Below are 16,376 nucleotides of genomic sequence, written 5' to 3' on the forward strand. Positions count from 1 at the left end.
GATGAGCACTGGGTGTTGTATGGAAACCCATTTGACAATAAATTTCATATTAAAAAAAAAGACTTTGGCCAATTACTAGTAAAACAAACAGTCCACAGAAATAAAATCATGCCTTCTCTTTGGGAAATGTTTATATTCTGGAGACCTTCTCCACTTGGTCCCCTTTCTTACTCTGACTAGTCATGAGATGTTTAAGGATGGGGTGTAGGAGGGAGACAGGGTGTATGTCTTCCTAATACTAGCTTGGGTACATTATGAAAAACAGATTTAGGAGCATATGCATAAGTATGGCCAACATGCTACTAAGGTCTAGACAAACTAGATTCTGACAGTTCCTCTGGCTTCCTGACTTCCTCAAACTGGTCCTGAAACGGGGTTCAGCTATTCTCCCAACAGTGATCTGGCTTCAGGACATCCCGGTCAGGTCACCTGGATGGGGGTGGGGGGATAGCTTGGGAAGGCCCGTGAGAGCATCGTGAGAGGCCCGTTAAACCCACCTTGTCCACCGCACGCCATGGTCTGTCATGGAAGGAGGCCCAAGGGGTCTTTAGCTTAAAGTGGGAGGGGCTCCTTGTCAATTCTTCCAGTTTCTAGATACCTTCTCTCTCATTTCCTTTGCTACCTCCCAGGCTCCCCACCTGAATTAATGAAGACGTCAGACATCCGCACAGGGCCGGGCACACAGTCGGTGCTCAATCAAAACGGAAGAATGGGTGGGGAATACAGGGAAGCGGGGAATGGAACATCACCATCCAAGTCCTTGTGAGAGGTAGTACCAGACAGGAACTGCCACCCTGGATGATCCAATTACTGTCATAGGGCAGCCGTTTCCAGATCTTTAGATTTCACAGACTAATAGAAACGGGGAGAGCCAGCCACTAGCCGCAGTGAAAGCAGACTGGTCAGGGAGACAAAGCCATAGGACATGGCTGAGGGATATTTGCAGAAACTGCAAGAAACCCTGAGTTGCTTTTCGGTCGGCCCCAATCTGCAAGAGGTTTATTAGCCAAGCAAGTGGCCCCGTGGCCATTCACTCCTGTATGCCTTTGGTACTGAAAATACACACCGGGAAACTGAGACACAAAACGAAAACAGAGCTTAAGAGTGGAGACGTTATGTAATAGAACAGATGGTAAATACTGAAATCAGTTACAATTAGAACCGTCTAAATAGATGTATAATCTTATTATAAGGTGTGCATGTATCTTAAAACTTATTCTCAAAGGTCTGACTTGCAAAACATTGGAGTTGTAAAAGTAAAAGTCTGGATTGACAAAAGTGACACACTTACTTGAGTCAGGATTAGAAATCTGGTAAATTATCTGGAGTAACGGAGAAATCAAAATGTCATATGTATTTTCACCTTTTAATAACCTGAGAGGCGAGGAAGAACAGTGTTCTGGGAAAACCTCAGAGGTAATCATTAGGACAAGAGCATATTACATATCTTCCCAAACACGGGAAGTTATAAAAGGAAAAGAACACACAAGCCACATGACTAACACACACACACACACACACACACACACACACACACACACCGGAAGGAAACAGAAAACACAAAATAGAAACTGCATAGTAACAGACAGAAGGAAAGCCAACTATTTCACTCAGAGCAATGAATGCGAATCCATAAATCTCTTCGAATTTGGAATAAAAATTCAAGTTGGGGAAAAAAAAGAAATCTAAAGTCCAATTATGTTGAGTTGCCAAAGCAGCACTTAGATAACGTGACCAAAAAAAAAGGTTTAAAGTCAAAGGTGGATAAAGGCAAATATACACAAAACGAAGTTGGGGGTTTTACTATAACGGTGGGAATTCAGGACACGAGGGTTAAACAGGATGGGATGGCCTTGTATTTGTATGTGGCTATAATGCAAAATAAAGATATCCCTGTTATGACCCCCTTTGTGCCACCTTTGCGTTAAAATATGCAACAAAAAGGGGAAATGCGGAGAAATGTCACGGAGGAAGAAATAGGCTTCTGTGTCAAGCTTCCTTTAGGGCAGGCTGAAGCCTTAATATACCTGGAGATAACTTTCAGAGGGATTAGGAATTTTCCATATTCTTTCTCTGTTTTGTTGTTAATTTACTTCTGTTTCTTTTATTTTTAAGTTTATTTATTTATCTTGAAAGAGAGACAGGGCACGTGCATGCGGGGGGCAGAGAGAGAGAGAGGGAGAGAGAGAACCCCAAGCAGGATCTGCGCTGTCAGCACAGAGCCCCGTGCTGGGCTCGATCCCACGAACCATGAGATCATGACCTGGGCCAAAATCAAGAGTTGGGTGCCTAACCGACTGAGCCATCCAGGCGCTCCAATTCGCCTCTACGTCTGTTGGCGTACTTCAGGGCAGACTGGTTTTTCCCCACCCGCTAATTAGCATTTTCTAAAACCTCCGTGTGTGCAATGTGTGTGCTACCTGCTATGGGAACGGGCACATCAGGGAGACTCACGTCTTCAAGCGGCTCACCAAAGTCTAGGCTGTTTGAGGAACGGTATGAACGTTCAGGGAAGTAGGTGGCCACCAAGGAACTCGAGAAAGCACTGTAACTGGGTCTTCGCAGGTCTCGGAATGGGACAGATGGAGAGGCGGAGCAGGAAAGATGTTCCACAAGGAAAGACAAAACGCCAGCACACTGAAAACGGGCTCCCAAACCACGATCGGGACCGTCCCCAGGGAGCAGGATGTCTGGGGGCGGGGGGGGCTGGTCAAGGGTCTTTCATTTTCAAGGCAATGACGTGTAGGTCCCACGAGATGCCCCAGAGCCTAACACCAGCCCACACCCCCCGGCTGCCTCCACGTCTGCGTGAGACTCCAAGAAACCTCCTTCCTTGGAGCCCACCAGCATCCATGGCTGTTCAATCTCCCCTGGAAGGAGCGTGGATTATTTTTTCTTGTAAGTCGTTTCCTGGGAGAGATGGCTTAGCACGCGGCAGCAGGCATCACATTTTGGGAAACCGACGGAAGAAGGCAGCTTAAAAGTATTCTCTGCCCCTTTAGTTGAAAGGCGCCGAGTCCAATGCTCTCTGAGAACACTGGCCCTGAACTGGAGTCTTAAGAACTCTTTAACGAATTTGCCTTTGTGAGCACTGAGAGGGCTTTCTGAATTGAGATACAAGCCCCACCCTCTTCAACAGCAGCCAAGTGGAATCGGGGGAAAAGTAGGTGTCGGGATAGAGCACTCCGTGGTTATAATCCCTCTGCTCCACTGCCTGTTCTCCACTGATAACGCTCGGGAGTTTCCAGCATCGCAGGACTTGAGAATGCTAACGCGGGCTCCGAATATCCAGAGGGAGCGCAGCGCACAGCGTTTTCCAAACATACACTTTATTGGGGGAAAATCCGCCCCCTCCCCAAACCTGCGGAGCTCGCTTCTGGGGTTATTTTTAGAAGCTCTTCCCTTCGGTGTCTTTCATCATTGTGGACTTGAGACCCCGGAGCGAGTTTAAACCCTCTTCTGGATGGGATCTCTTCAGCTCCTGGAGGACCCTGATCGTGCTCCCCGAAGGCTTCTCCAGGCCAAACACAGCCACGCCCTGCGAACATTCCTCATCTGGTAGAGTCACCATCTCCACACCCCACCTGTGCTCCGTATTTTTTCAGTCAAATACGCCCCTAGCATCAACACGATTCTCTCAAGGGGGCCAGAGGAGCAAAGAATACAAAGAAATGACCTCGGTCGGACCGGGCGTTATATTGCAAGTTTGTCCTCTGGTAAAAAAAAAAAAGTAGCAGTTACATTAGTGCTACTTGGAAGCAGTGAAGACACCAGAGGAGAAGGATCCCGTTGGACAAAGCACCGAGGTCTCCGTACTGGATTTTAAGACGGACACGTACCATGACCCAAAAGAAAGCAATCTACATGAAACTTAAGAAAAAGGTCCTAGAGAGCATTTGTGATTTTTCTCATTTAGAAGCTGTACAGCTGCTAAAACGATCGTCTGGTCAACCGACTGATGGCAGCTCAGAGGTTTCATTCTATTCTAAGAACACACAGATGTGACATTTGCTTTTCCATATTCCCCTTGATTTCTGTTTTGGCCTTTCCCATCAAGAGACGACTTCACTGGTGAGTCAACACTGTCTTGTCTTTTTAGCTTTATGTACAAATGTATATGCGTCTGTGTGTGTGTGTGTGTGTGTGTGTGTAGTTTTTTCTTCCATTCAACGTTTGGTTAATATTTTATGGCTGTTTTTGAGCAATCAGATGACGTCAGGACAGGTCAGGAAACAGTTAAACTAATGGTCAAACGAGTATTAGCAGACAGGCCTTGGACTCATGTCATGCAAGATATCCTCATGTTATAATGTTACCATGTGACCGTTCATTCTGATGGTAACACGGTGTTATAGGTACATCAAGGCCACGGTCCATCTGCATTTTATATTCATTCGTAGTGGAGGACGCTTTTATACTGCATCTAAGATTACAGATGTAGGGATGCTGTGAGTGCCTTTTCCAGATCTGAGTTCTTTCTCCTGCCGATGCTGTGACTGTTCGGTCTGAAGCCAACTCCGACTGAGAGCACGCCCCTGCCCTGCCTCTTCTGCGCAGGGCAGCAGAATCCGAATCCCTTCTCCTGAGGGCACGCTCCACAAGAAACCACTCTCACAAGAATCTCTACCTCAGGTCCAGTTCTGGGGCTGCTCACCTAAAACTAAGCCAGAGTTATTTTCCCCGGCGGTCACCACTCGGGATGGTTTGAAGGTGAACGATTCTTTGCGCAGTGACTGTATACACAACTTGACATGTCAAGCGCGGACATCCAGCTGTTTTGCTAACTATGTGTTTAGGAAATAGGAGCCCGTTGGATAGGCTGTCTTCTAAGTGGATGCCGACTAGGAACATTTAGTTAATTAAAAAATAGTTTGGGAAACAAGGCATGAGACAGTCAACAGGAGAATGGAGTCCTTTGGGGAAAAAAACCTCTTTAACTGATGGAGTGGACTCGTGCATTGAGATAGTTATGGTGATAGGTTAGATATGGTGATAGTTATTTTGACTTGTTCAAGTCTCTGAAATTTCAATGAGAGGCAGATTACCGCAAGCAGACTCAATGCTCTCCCAAAATGAGGGTGCCGTTGATGGAATACATTTAAGTTGATACATGATGCAGAGGAGTCCCCACCCCTCATGCCCATGGCCAAAGCCTGAGGGTGGCCAGAGTTGATCCGCTTGGTGGGGAAAAGATGTCCATTAAACCAAGAGGATTCTCCCAGTCTAAGGCTGGGTCATGTCTTCTTGACTCAAAGGCTGGGAAAGTCAGCACTGGGGCTGAGGTACACCTACCTATTTCTCTTATGTCCCATGAAAGGTTGGGTTGACCGTCTTTGGCTTGCAGAGCTGACCCATTTTTCTAGAAGGGGACAGCCTAAGGAGGTGATCGTAAAAGGTAGCCATGTCCTGGAGGCAAGATCAGACTGGCAGAAGGGCCTGCCACAGTGCCTGCTCAACCCAAGGGTCTGTGTGCCACATTTGCAGGGGAGGTGCAAATCTGAGGACAAGGGCAAAGCTGGCGACTGGGAACGAGCTATAGAGTGAAAGAGCTGAGGAAATTAGCAACATACAGGTAGGGTCCTGGTTTACTTTCACTGGTAGATGAAAATGTGTAGCCTTCCCAGCTTTAGGGCACAGTCAGGCAAGGAACAAATGTGACGCCCTGTCAACCCAATGAGTGTCCATTCCAAATTAGAAATCCTAGACAGTGAGAATGCCAGGTTCCTTTTACTTTTTATTTTTTTAAAGAGTTTTCATTTATTTTGAGAGACAGAGAATGAGAGAGCAGGGGAGGAGCAGAGAGAAGGAGTGAGAGAGAGAGAGAGAGAGAGAGAGAATTCCAAGCAGGCTCCATGGTGTCAGCGTGGAGCCCCACGTGGGGATCAAACTCATGAACCATGAGATCATGACCTGAGCCAAAACCAAGAGTTGGATGCTTAACTGACCGAGCCACCCAGGCGCCCCAGATTCCTTCTGTTTTTAAACAAACATCCATCAGCTAGAAAACCTCACAAATGAGATTTGACTTTTCCTGGCCATCATGATGTAGCCTTTGGTTCTCAGCTGAAAGGAAAAAAAACCTGCTCTAATACTTTTTCTGAAATGTCACTCTCAGGAGATAGCAGCAGATAGTCTTTCCCTGGAATCTGGGATATGAAAATGACCTGTGGCTGGAAGGAAACGAATCTTCAGGTGATACATGTAGAGACAGGAGGCTAAATCTGAAGAGTAAGGAAAGAGAAAGGGGACAGATGGACTGTGCCCTGTGATCCCAGACTAGCGTGCTCCGTGCCTCGTCTCAGGAAGTGAGAACATTTGCCAGCCTCTGCTTCACGTAGCTTCCTCTCCTCACCTCCCTCCTTGGCCACCTCCCTTTCCCCCTTCTTCCTGCCTCAAATTGCTTCTCTCATTCTCCTTCCTCTTTCTTAGAAGGAGCCTGCCTTCTTTACTTCGCTTTCATCTTGGAAAAGAGCAGTGCGCCTTGATGATGATTTCTTTAGATGTTCATTTATTTTATTTTTGAGAGAGAGAGAGAGAGAGAGAGAGAGCACAACCAGAAGAGGGGCAGAAAGAGAGGAAGAGAGAGAATCCCAAGCAGGCTCTGTGCTGTCAGCGCAGAACCTGAAGTTGGGCTGAATCTCATGAACTGTGAGATCATGACCTGAACGGAAACCAAGAGTAGGACGCTTCACCGACTGAGCCACCAGGCACCCCTCTGTCTTTTTCAAGATAAAATGGCAGCTACAATATAAATTTAATTCTAATAAAGGAAAAGTACAGTGAGAATTCTCTTCAGCACGGGGCACATCTCTTGGTGATTTTCAAGATGGGAGTCCTTCAAAATTGTTGCTGTACTTGAGAAGTACCTAAATCCTCCCTTAGGGTATTGATTGTGACATTCTTCAGAGGCAAACTCATTTCTGTTACTCATTTTCAAAACACATGTTCCTTTGTCTTTTCACACCGGTCACAGTGAGATTTAAACTAGAGACACAGCATCACCCATTTAAGGGTTATGGATAGCACTGCCTTGAAAAGGCCTGGTGCAAATTTGTGTGGAATTGAAAGTGATGCATTGGACTTGGAAGAATGTTAGGCAGACGCGCAGACTAGGTCGGAGGCCAAGTTTCCTCAGTGTCCTGGGCATGGAACACGAGACCCTCTCCCACGATGCTCACAGTCAGATCCAAATCATCACTTCCAGATGGAGAAATGGAATGGAAGGGTGGTACAGCGCCCAAGACTCGTGCAGTCTACCACACAAAAGAGGTTCGATAATCAAGAGGCCGCCCTAAGTAAGCACGGAGGAAGATTGGATTATGGACCCCATTCTCCCCCCCTCCCTGTACCTGTGCCTCTGGCCGGGTGGCTCTGAAGTCCCTGCCACTAGAGGCTGAGCGCATTTCTCCATTCCTTGGTGTGGGCTGGGTCCACGCTCTGGTGGAATGCCGCCAATCCAAGGCTTTGAGAAACTCTGTATGCCTCCACTTGTCCTCACCATGAGGAGAGCACAACCTGGCTGGCCCACTCGTCCAAGGAAGGGGTAGGAGAAGAAGAAAAGCATATGCGATGGCAGCCAAACCCCAGCTGATATGAAGATGCCTGAGTAAGAGTCAAAGAAGGCTACTCCAAGTGTTGGCGTTTGAGAGGACTTGTTTGTTACACAGCGTTACTGAGAAACCCCTGAGTGACACAAGCGCTGCTCTGAAACGTGGCTTGTTCTAAGGAAGAACATGAATAATGGTGGCTAGAAAATGAGAGTGTGAATGGATAATGGTTCTCTGAAGATGAGGACAGCCCTGTGTGTCTGTTTGCAAGACGGGAAGATGTTCCTCCCCATTCTGAACATCCCACTCCTTAACCGGGTCTCGGCCAAGCGTGAAGGGAAACGTAGAATCCCGCCTTCCTGGCCACATTGGAAACCACTGACAGGTCCGAGCTCGGCGATGACAGACGTGGGCTTCTTCGGGAAGCTCAGACATTTCAAATCTCATTGTGAAGACTATCAGATAGATAAGGAAGTAAGAAAAGACTTTCGGATGACCACGGCCTGACAGACGTTAAACTACTCAGCACTCACAAGGGAAGCCATTCATTCACAGGTCAAGTGCCTGGGGTAAGTGGGTTATAGTCTCACTGAAACTTGCCTTTTAACTTTGCTCCTTGTTCCCAACCCTTTCCTCTAAAGCCGCATAGCATGAGTCTCTTGACTCTCCCAACATGGTACTTGAAAACACAGCTGCACATCCCAAGTCTCGTACACACCAAACTCCCAAAGCTTCCTTAGGATTTTGTTTGGACGCACCGCTCACCATTCCGATCACTCGTCTAGACACCTACTTGCTTGTCCATATCCCTTATAAAATATGAAATGGAGAATTAGAGACAATCCTCGATGTGAACCTAAAACACTGCCATGTAGATGAGGGGCTTCTTAACGTGTGGACGTTATTTTTCCAACTATTTATGCCTATTAAGCTTAACTTTTTTCTGTAAAACTAATTTGGTTTATCCTGTGAATAGATTTCTCTGCTTCAGGAGAGTAATGACTATTTTCTCCTCTAATGATAACCAACTCCAATGGGCTCCCTTTACAGAGAACCTTCTAGATGCCTGGTGCTTCCCATCTGCCAGCTCATGAATCCATTGAAAACCCTGAGGTTTTCATAGCTGTATAGAATGAGGACACAGGTTCAGAGAAGGTGAGTCACTGGCACTAGGTCACACGGCTGCATGGGGTTCAACTTCAGGCTGATTCCATGAACGTAGTCTTTCTACTATCCTCACCCCCTCACCTCATTTTATCTGGGAAGGGAAAGGCTAATTATGTCATGGGAATAGGCAGGAGAAAAATACGGGTCAGCGTTCTCCCCATTCTGTGCACTGACCAGAAAGGTGTCTCTTTGCCCACTCCAAATGAAAATGGCCTCTCACCATGCGACACGACAAAGCCATCGGCTGGAGTACGACAATCACGTGACTGGCCTCAGAACCCGGATGGAAAGGAACCAACAGAGGCCAGTCTTGTGATCTTCAACCGAAGTTTTCTTCTATGATTGTGGTGGACACTGCTGATGCCTTGCCCAGATACCCCTACCGGGTGTCCGGGGGCAGACGAATGGCCTCCCAGAGGCGTCCCCCTCCTAATCCCCAGAACCCGTGACCATGTTACGTTACACGGCAAGGGGAAATCAAGGTTACAGACGGAAGGAAGGCCGCCAGTCAGGTGGCCTTGAGACGGAAGGATTATCCAGATGGGTGCAAGAGGGGCAGTGAGGACCAAGGAGACAGAAAGACGTATCTGCCATCATAACTCTGAACACAGAAGGGGCCACAGGCCAAGGTGTGGACAGCCTATCAAAGCCGGAGAAGGCAAGGACATACACTCTCCCCTAGAGCCTCCAGAAAGAAACGTATCTCCTGACACCTTGGTTTTAGCCCGCTGAGACCCACTGCGGACTTTCAACCTCCAGAACTGTGAGACAGTGACTCTGTGTTGTTTTAACCTCCTAGATTTGTGATAATCGGTGACAGCAGCGAGAAGCCCCGACTGCTCGGGAGATGTGTATGCTGGCTCCCGATGGCCCACAGCGACCCCTTTCTCCAGACAACTGCCTTCAACGGAGCATGAGCCACTGGACCCAGCGGGTTAGGAAAGGGCCTCCACCATGGGAGGAGGGAGGGGCCACTGCCAGCAGGATACAAAAGGCTGGCCTCCAGGAAGGCCAGGCTGTGTGACCCTGGAGCCAGACTCCCGCCAGGCGGGAACCGCTTCCTTATGTAGCGACTTCCCTGCCCCATCTGCTTCCTCCCTCCCCCTTCTCCCCAGGGTGCCCCCTCAACAGATCCCAGACATCTAACTCCCCTCTGGGGCTCTGCTTCTAGGGAATGTGACCTGAGGCAACGGTCACCCTCAGAAGGGATGCCAGCCTGTAGGAAATTGGTGCTGGAGGGGACACGGCAGGGTCGGACAGAAGTGCCTGCTTTAGGGTAGGAGCGCTGGGCCGTGAGGCTAGAGAACATACCAGCTTTTGCCTGGGACCTCGCTGGGCCCCGGGCCCGGCTTGCGAGTCTGAGGTTCTGGACCTTAACAGCGTCCCTCCCTGAAACGTTCGTGGCCAAGCCCAACTCTGAAGCATTTAGGACGTCAACGAGCAGGAGCAGATCTCCCACACCTGTTGGCCTCAGAGTACTTAGGGCACCCCACGAATTGGCCCAGCGACACCTCTGGAGGGTCAGGGGCATCTCAGGAAGACGGGGCACAACTGGATCGGCCCTGCATCTTTCATTTTCGGCCTCGCTTCCATTTGGGATGACGTCTCCCTTCTCCTAGCGGGGATATGGTGGGGGCGGGGGGTGACATCCTCGGGCCCCCTGAGAGCAGACACAGGCCTGTCTCCTTGCGCTTTCTTCCTGTTCTGCAGTGACGGGTCAATTACCAGGGTATACTGCTGCTCTCGAAACAACGGGTTCAAGTTCACTCTGAATCCCACCCGAACTGCCTGTAGCTGGGACGTTTTGGGGGGTCCTTCCTGTCATCTGGGCACACCCCCTAAGACTCTCAGGCTGCCGCCACGAGCGGGTCTGTGCCAGGCACAGAGACGTAATGGCGGCTCCATCACCTTTCCCGCCCCGTTCAGTGCCTCCCCCAGAATCATCCCCCCCACACCTGCCCGTCTGGCTCATCTGCTTGTAATTCACCAAGCAACAGACCCCCCTCCCCAGGCTGCCCAGACACACGTCGCCGTGCGCCCTGGAGGGGATGCTGTGATGTGTCACTCGAGCCCCCCTGCAGAATTCCACGCCCAAGCGTCCCACGTCTTGCTTGCCTCCCACCGATTCCCTCTCTGCCAACTGCCCTTGGCTGAAAAGAGCTGCTCCATTCAGGATCTTGCCCCCTCCCCAAGGGCTGCCCGTACGCAGTGAGAGGTGAGGCAGGGGCACCACGTCCCGGACCTCCAGCCTCCAAGCAGACGACCGTACAGGGCTCCCCGGGGACCCGGCCCAAGTTGCACCTGCTTCGCCATCCAACGCCTCCCTCTGCCCCGTCCTGCCTCCCTTCCCTTTGCCCAGCTATCGATCCCCCAAACAACCTGCCCTCGTGCACGCCTCTGAGGCTCGGAACCCGTCCTGGAACCCGCACCCGGGCCGCACCGCTCTCACCGGCCTGTCCGGCGGGCGCGGGGACCTGGAGGTGGGGGTGGGGGAGGCCTTACCCACGATCATGTGGTTGCACACATCGCAGAAGGTGGGCTTCTTGAAGATGTGCTCCTGAAAGGCGTGGGCCTTGCCGCCAGCCCCGGGGTGCAGGGCGGCCCTGGTGGGTGTGGACGTCAGGCTTCCGGGCGCAGGGAGCGGGCTGGAGCTGGGGCTGACCTCGGCCAGCATGTCCGCCTGCAGCTTCACATCGCTGTTGGTTCTCTGGAAGAAGTTGTCGGCGCTTTTGCTCCGTAAACTCTTGGTCTTGAAAGAAAGTGATCGTTTTAGTTTCTGGAGCTGCAATGCAATGACAGAACACGCTCTTACGATCGATCATGCAGACTCAGGCTGTGGGGGTGAAGTCGGCTGCAGACGCTTGTGCCATCCCCCCACCCCCACCCCGGGACACCCTCGGACCCAAGGATGCTCACGTGTCCCCGCGTGGGTGGGGCGAGGTCAGGGCCTGGAGGGAGTTGGCCCGCTCTCTCCCCGCCCCCTCCCGAGCCAGAAGACCCAAAGAGCACGCACGGCACCTGTGCTTCTGCCCCTGCTCCTGGAGGTCCTACTGGCGTGCCATCAGAATGTCCCGTGACACTGGACTTTTGACACCACCTGCCTTCTGAATTTGAATCACTGGAACGACTAAGCGTTCGACCTTCTGGGCTCGGTGGCCGCGTCTACGATGCCAGGACCTCTGCTGGATGTTCTCTCTTATGGTCACTTAGCAGCCACCCATCTCTATACACAGCAGAGCAAGAGAGGCCGCTGCGTGACTGGGAATCCACGTGGCCAAAGTATCCACGGAACACGAACTAGAAACTCTCAAGCCTGTGTGGGTCTGAAGCGTACGGACGGGTAATCTGGGCGTGGGCATGTGCGTGGGATTATCTGTCTGACCTCTGCCTTTCTCCCTGCTTTGCTGCTGGGTGTTGGCCATGGCAAACGGGATCGTTTTTCCTTTGACCTCGGAATTGGAATTATGAAGGGTTAAAACGTGGGTTTGGCAAAGCCTTAATTTCCGAAAGGTCTGGCTTTGGTCCAGTCTGTACCACCAATCTAGCCTTCACATTGCAGCCAGAAGGGTCTTTTGGAAACACAGATGTGAGCATTTGAGCCTGGGGGTCTTCGTGAAGTTTCTTGAAGCTTCATGAAGTCACCTTTGTTCTTAAATCTAAAGAGATGCTCTTTGTCATGGGCTCCAGGGACTGGCAGATTCTGGGTCCCCGTGACAGCTTGCACCAGCGTGTACCTTGCTCTGTCCATGGCAGCCACGGTGGCCTTTTAGAAGTCCGTGGTATTTACTATGCTTTCTCCTCACTGCCCCTTTTGTGCAAATGTTTCCCTTTCGCCCAAATAAGAGGAACGGAGCGCTTAGTGGCTGTGTGGTCTGCGAGAGGTCACTTTACCTAGAAGGTAGTTTCCTTTCGTAATTGAATGTCCATGGGGACTCTGCCTGTCGCCTGGAATTAATGTCTTTGACCCAAAGCTGCAGATAAAAAGGTGGTAAAGCACACTCGTCTAATAAGGCCCCCTGCAAGTGTGGTCAACCCCCCCCCCCCCACGGGATATATAAGATGAGTTGATAAGCCCATGCCAAACCTAGTCACCTCTGCATCTCCCCTCCAACCTCTTCCATAGAAGATCAGGAAGATGTGGTCTTCGGTGCTTGGGGTAGACTGCAAAAACGTCCCAATTTTCTACCCTTCCCCTTCCCCATTCACCTCTGCAATGTGACTTTGCAGACCCACCAGTCCAAGGTAGTGTAACTCCTCACTCCTTGGATCTTGTTGGTTTGGGGAATTTGACCAAGCGAAGGTGGCAGAAGCAGTTCCGAGCCAGTTCCGAGCCCAGACCTCAAGCCGCCTGGCATGCTCTGTCCTCCCTCTTGGAAACCAAACTGCCACAGGAGCTAAGCCAGTGCAGCCTGAAGGATGATGACGGGCACACAGTCCCGTCACTTCCCATCACATGAGTAAGACCCCTGAAGCACAGCCACCCTGTTTCCCTGCATGGAATAAAGAGTCTAGATGAGACCAGAAGAACCGTCGAGCTGAGTCCCATCCAAATCGCCAACCCACAGAACCATCAACTAAAGAGATGACTGGTGTTTGAAATCATTAGGCCAGCAATGAGGCATCATTAGCCAGAAAGTTCTGGCCAGAGAAGCAGCAACACCCTACATTAAAAGGTCAGAGACAGTGGGCCCTTTTCTCTACAGCCCAAACCCACCAGAGGAGCTAGAAACATCAAAGGAGGAGGAGGAGAAGCTCACGAGTTCTTTGGGAGTTGTTTGTTCTTGTACCACAACCTGGCCCATCCTGACTGATACAGGGGAGCAGGGCCGCGCGTCCTTGGGAGCCCTGCATTTATTGTGAAGAGGACCTTCCCTATCTAGCAAAACTAAGTGACACAGGGCATGAAAAGCACTCGCTGAAACAGCCACACCAAGGTGGGGACCCGGAAACCGTAAAGGAGCAGAACAGACCTCCCTCACTTCCGTTCCTTCCAGCTAGGAACTGGGCGGGTGCTGGAGGAAGGAGGGATTAAATAGATGGGACGAGAGTTTTATTTTAGACAGATTTTTAATAAATTCAAGTGACCAGGAAGTTAAGGAATCTGCCAAGATTTTCTCATGGGCTGTGGCAACCTAGGGCGAGGGTGGTTTATCAGACTAAATATCATCACATAGAAAAATAAAGTCTTTTTCTGTCTCCCCTCCCCCTGCCCCCCATGGAGTTCTGATGGTTCAATAAATGGTCTACTCTCGTCTCCAAAACGGAACAATAGCACCCATTCTGATGATAATAATGGCACCTACCCGGAGGGCTTCACCAGGCGCCCCTTCTTTATCTTCCCAATCATCCAGAAGGCACTGCTGTTCTCCCCCTGGAGAAACGGCCCAGGGAGGTTAAGGAATTTGCCCGAGGTCACACAGCTCACGTGAGTCAAGACCAAGGTTCAGAATGAAATTTACCTGCCTCTAAACCCACCCTGTTTGCACTGCCAGTGATTGACAGGTGATGGAGGCGGGATGAGGGAGAGTTACCCCTCACCCCCAGGGGGGATGGAACTACTCTTGGTGTACGTTTAGAATGGGAAGGGAGGTGAAGCAAAAAAGCAAATGTATATTTTTGGGAGCTATTTCCTTTATTTTATGTCTTTCCAATTTTTCAGAAGTAGTAAGGAGGGGGGGAATGCCTTTTTATCAAAGGGAGCATCAGACTCTCCTTTAAGGCTTCTCTAACAGACCGTGCGTCTCTTCCCTGCTAGGACAGGGAAGGTGATGGGGTGTTGCTTATGTACGTCTGGTCTGGTCTCCCTCCTGTGCTCATGTGCTTTATTTCTGCCCTCAGAACCTGCCAAATATGGCATTCTGTGTTCCCTGGAAGGTTAGCATGATGCCAAGACACCTGTAGCATTTTCCTTGTCCTGGGGGATGCGGCTGGAAATTGTGTCAGACTTTTCAGAGCCTGCCTGCCTGTAGAGCTGGAGAATTTGCCTCAGAAGCCAATGTGACAGCTCTTTTTCAAGTGGACAGCTTAAAAGAAATGCCTACAAGTTAAACAAAGTCTGAGCAGTGAGCTCAAAGGAACACACTTTCTCCAACTATTCCCAAGAGGAAAAGCCAGATGGGAATATATACAATGCAGAAATAGAAGCAAACCCTGATAATAGCGGGAACCGCAAAATGATTAGCTTCCAGGCCCCACTGCCACAGCCCGGCTCCTTTTATAATAATAATGGTTGAGGGAACAGATACTCTTGAGTACTTTGCCATTTGCCAGAAACGGCTCTCTATACTTTAATTCATGTTATTATCCTCGTGACGTGATGAGCAAGAGATCATTCACTGATTCAATAATTCATTCAAGGAATATTTATTGTGTCACTACTATGAGCCCGGCCCTGACCTTGGTTTTGCAGACACAGCAGCGTAAGAAAGTAAAATCCTTCCCCTTAAGGGTTTCAGGTCTAGTGGGTAGAAATAGAAAGTAAATAAATAATCAGAGATGTACGTAATAGCATTTGGGTAAGGATAAGAGCCATGAAGGAAACAGAAGTGGAGCCAGGCTTTAGGAGGTGACAAGGAAGGCTTGTCTGGTGACACCGGAGCAGAGACACACAAGAAGTGACGTCGTGAGGCACTGTGGAGAAGAGCATTCTGGGTAGCGGGGGAAACCAAGGGCAAAGGCCCTGACAAGGTGGCTGTTTGAGGAATACCAGAAGTCAGTGTGTCTGGGGCAGAAGGTGGAAAGAGAAAAAGGGAAGAGAGGTCAAGGGTCAGCTTCATGCTAGGCCTGGCAGGCCAGGGCAAGGGCCTTGGAACGTATCCTGAGGGTGATAGCATGAGCAGGGAAGTGACAAGGTCTGGCTTGAATTTCCAAAGGGTTACTCTGGCTGCTGTGTAGAAAACAGACTATAGGAGGCCAAGATGGAAGCTGGGAGACCAGTTAGAAACTCTTCCAATTATCCTGGGAGAATTACTTTTGGGTTGGCTTGGCAGAGTTACAGTACAACACGGCTGAATTTGGGGTATATTTGGAAGGTGGGACCAACTGGGCCTGCTGACGGATGAGACGGGGAGTGTGAAGGAACGAGGGGGCTCAAGAATGATTTCAAGGTTTGGGGCTTGAGCAAGTGGTCAAATGGAGGGACTATTTTTTCAAATAAAGAGCCCTAGAGGAGAAGCAAGTCGGTGTGGGCAAGGAGTGGGAGGCAGAGTTGCGTTGGGGAAAGTGAGTTTGACGTGCTTATGTGGAATTTCACGTGGAGCTGGATATGTGACCCCCGGGTTCAGGCGAGAGGTCTGAGCTGGGGAAATACATGTGCAAGTCATGAGCACGTAGGTAGTACTCACAACCAAGAGACTTGATGAGATCACTGTGGTTAGTGCGACGCTGAAGAGAAGTGCTCCGAGGAAGGAGACCTGGAGGTCAAGAAGACGAGGGAAATATTACAAGGTCAAGAAGATTGAGGGAAAACAAAGGCAGCTGAGAAGGAGACACTGGCGAAGAAAGAGAGGGAGGTTTTAGAAGCTCCGGGAATAAAGAGATTCAAGAGGAAGAGAGAACGAAGCTTATCCAATAAGTCACGTGAGGGCTAGGGGTTGGCTTGGACAATGTCTTTGGGGGACCTTAACGGGAAATGGCTGTAAGCCGTGGAATGAAGATCTATAT

The 16,376-nt window shown here is 50.0% G+C and overlaps 1 protein-coding gene across 5 annotated transcripts in view; it reads right to left on the reverse strand.

Annotated features, from left to right (window-relative positions):
• The window catches only part of STAC (SH3 and cysteine rich domain), a 140,767-nt gene that overhangs the window by 71,075 nt on the left and 53,316 nt on the right, over positions 1-16,376 (reverse strand). For 4 of the 5 annotated variants that reach the window (XM_019418645.2, XM_019418648.2, XM_053904043.1 and 1 more), the window contains exon 2: positions 11,217-11,496. In XM_019418645.2, coding sequence (XP_019274190.1) covers positions 11,217-11,496 — 280 coding nt within the window. The remainder of the gene's footprint in view (positions 1-11,216; positions 11,497-16,376) is intronic. The other variant, XM_019418646.2, reaches the window with a different exon arrangement.

This window comes from Panthera pardus, unplaced genomic scaffold, assembly GCF_024362965.1.
Source record: "Panthera pardus isolate Hobbes unplaced genomic scaffold, ASM2436296v1 HiC_scaffold_16, whole genome shotgun sequence".
In the NCBI taxonomy this organism is placed as follows: Eukaryota; Metazoa; Chordata; class Mammalia; order Carnivora; family Felidae; genus Panthera; species Panthera pardus.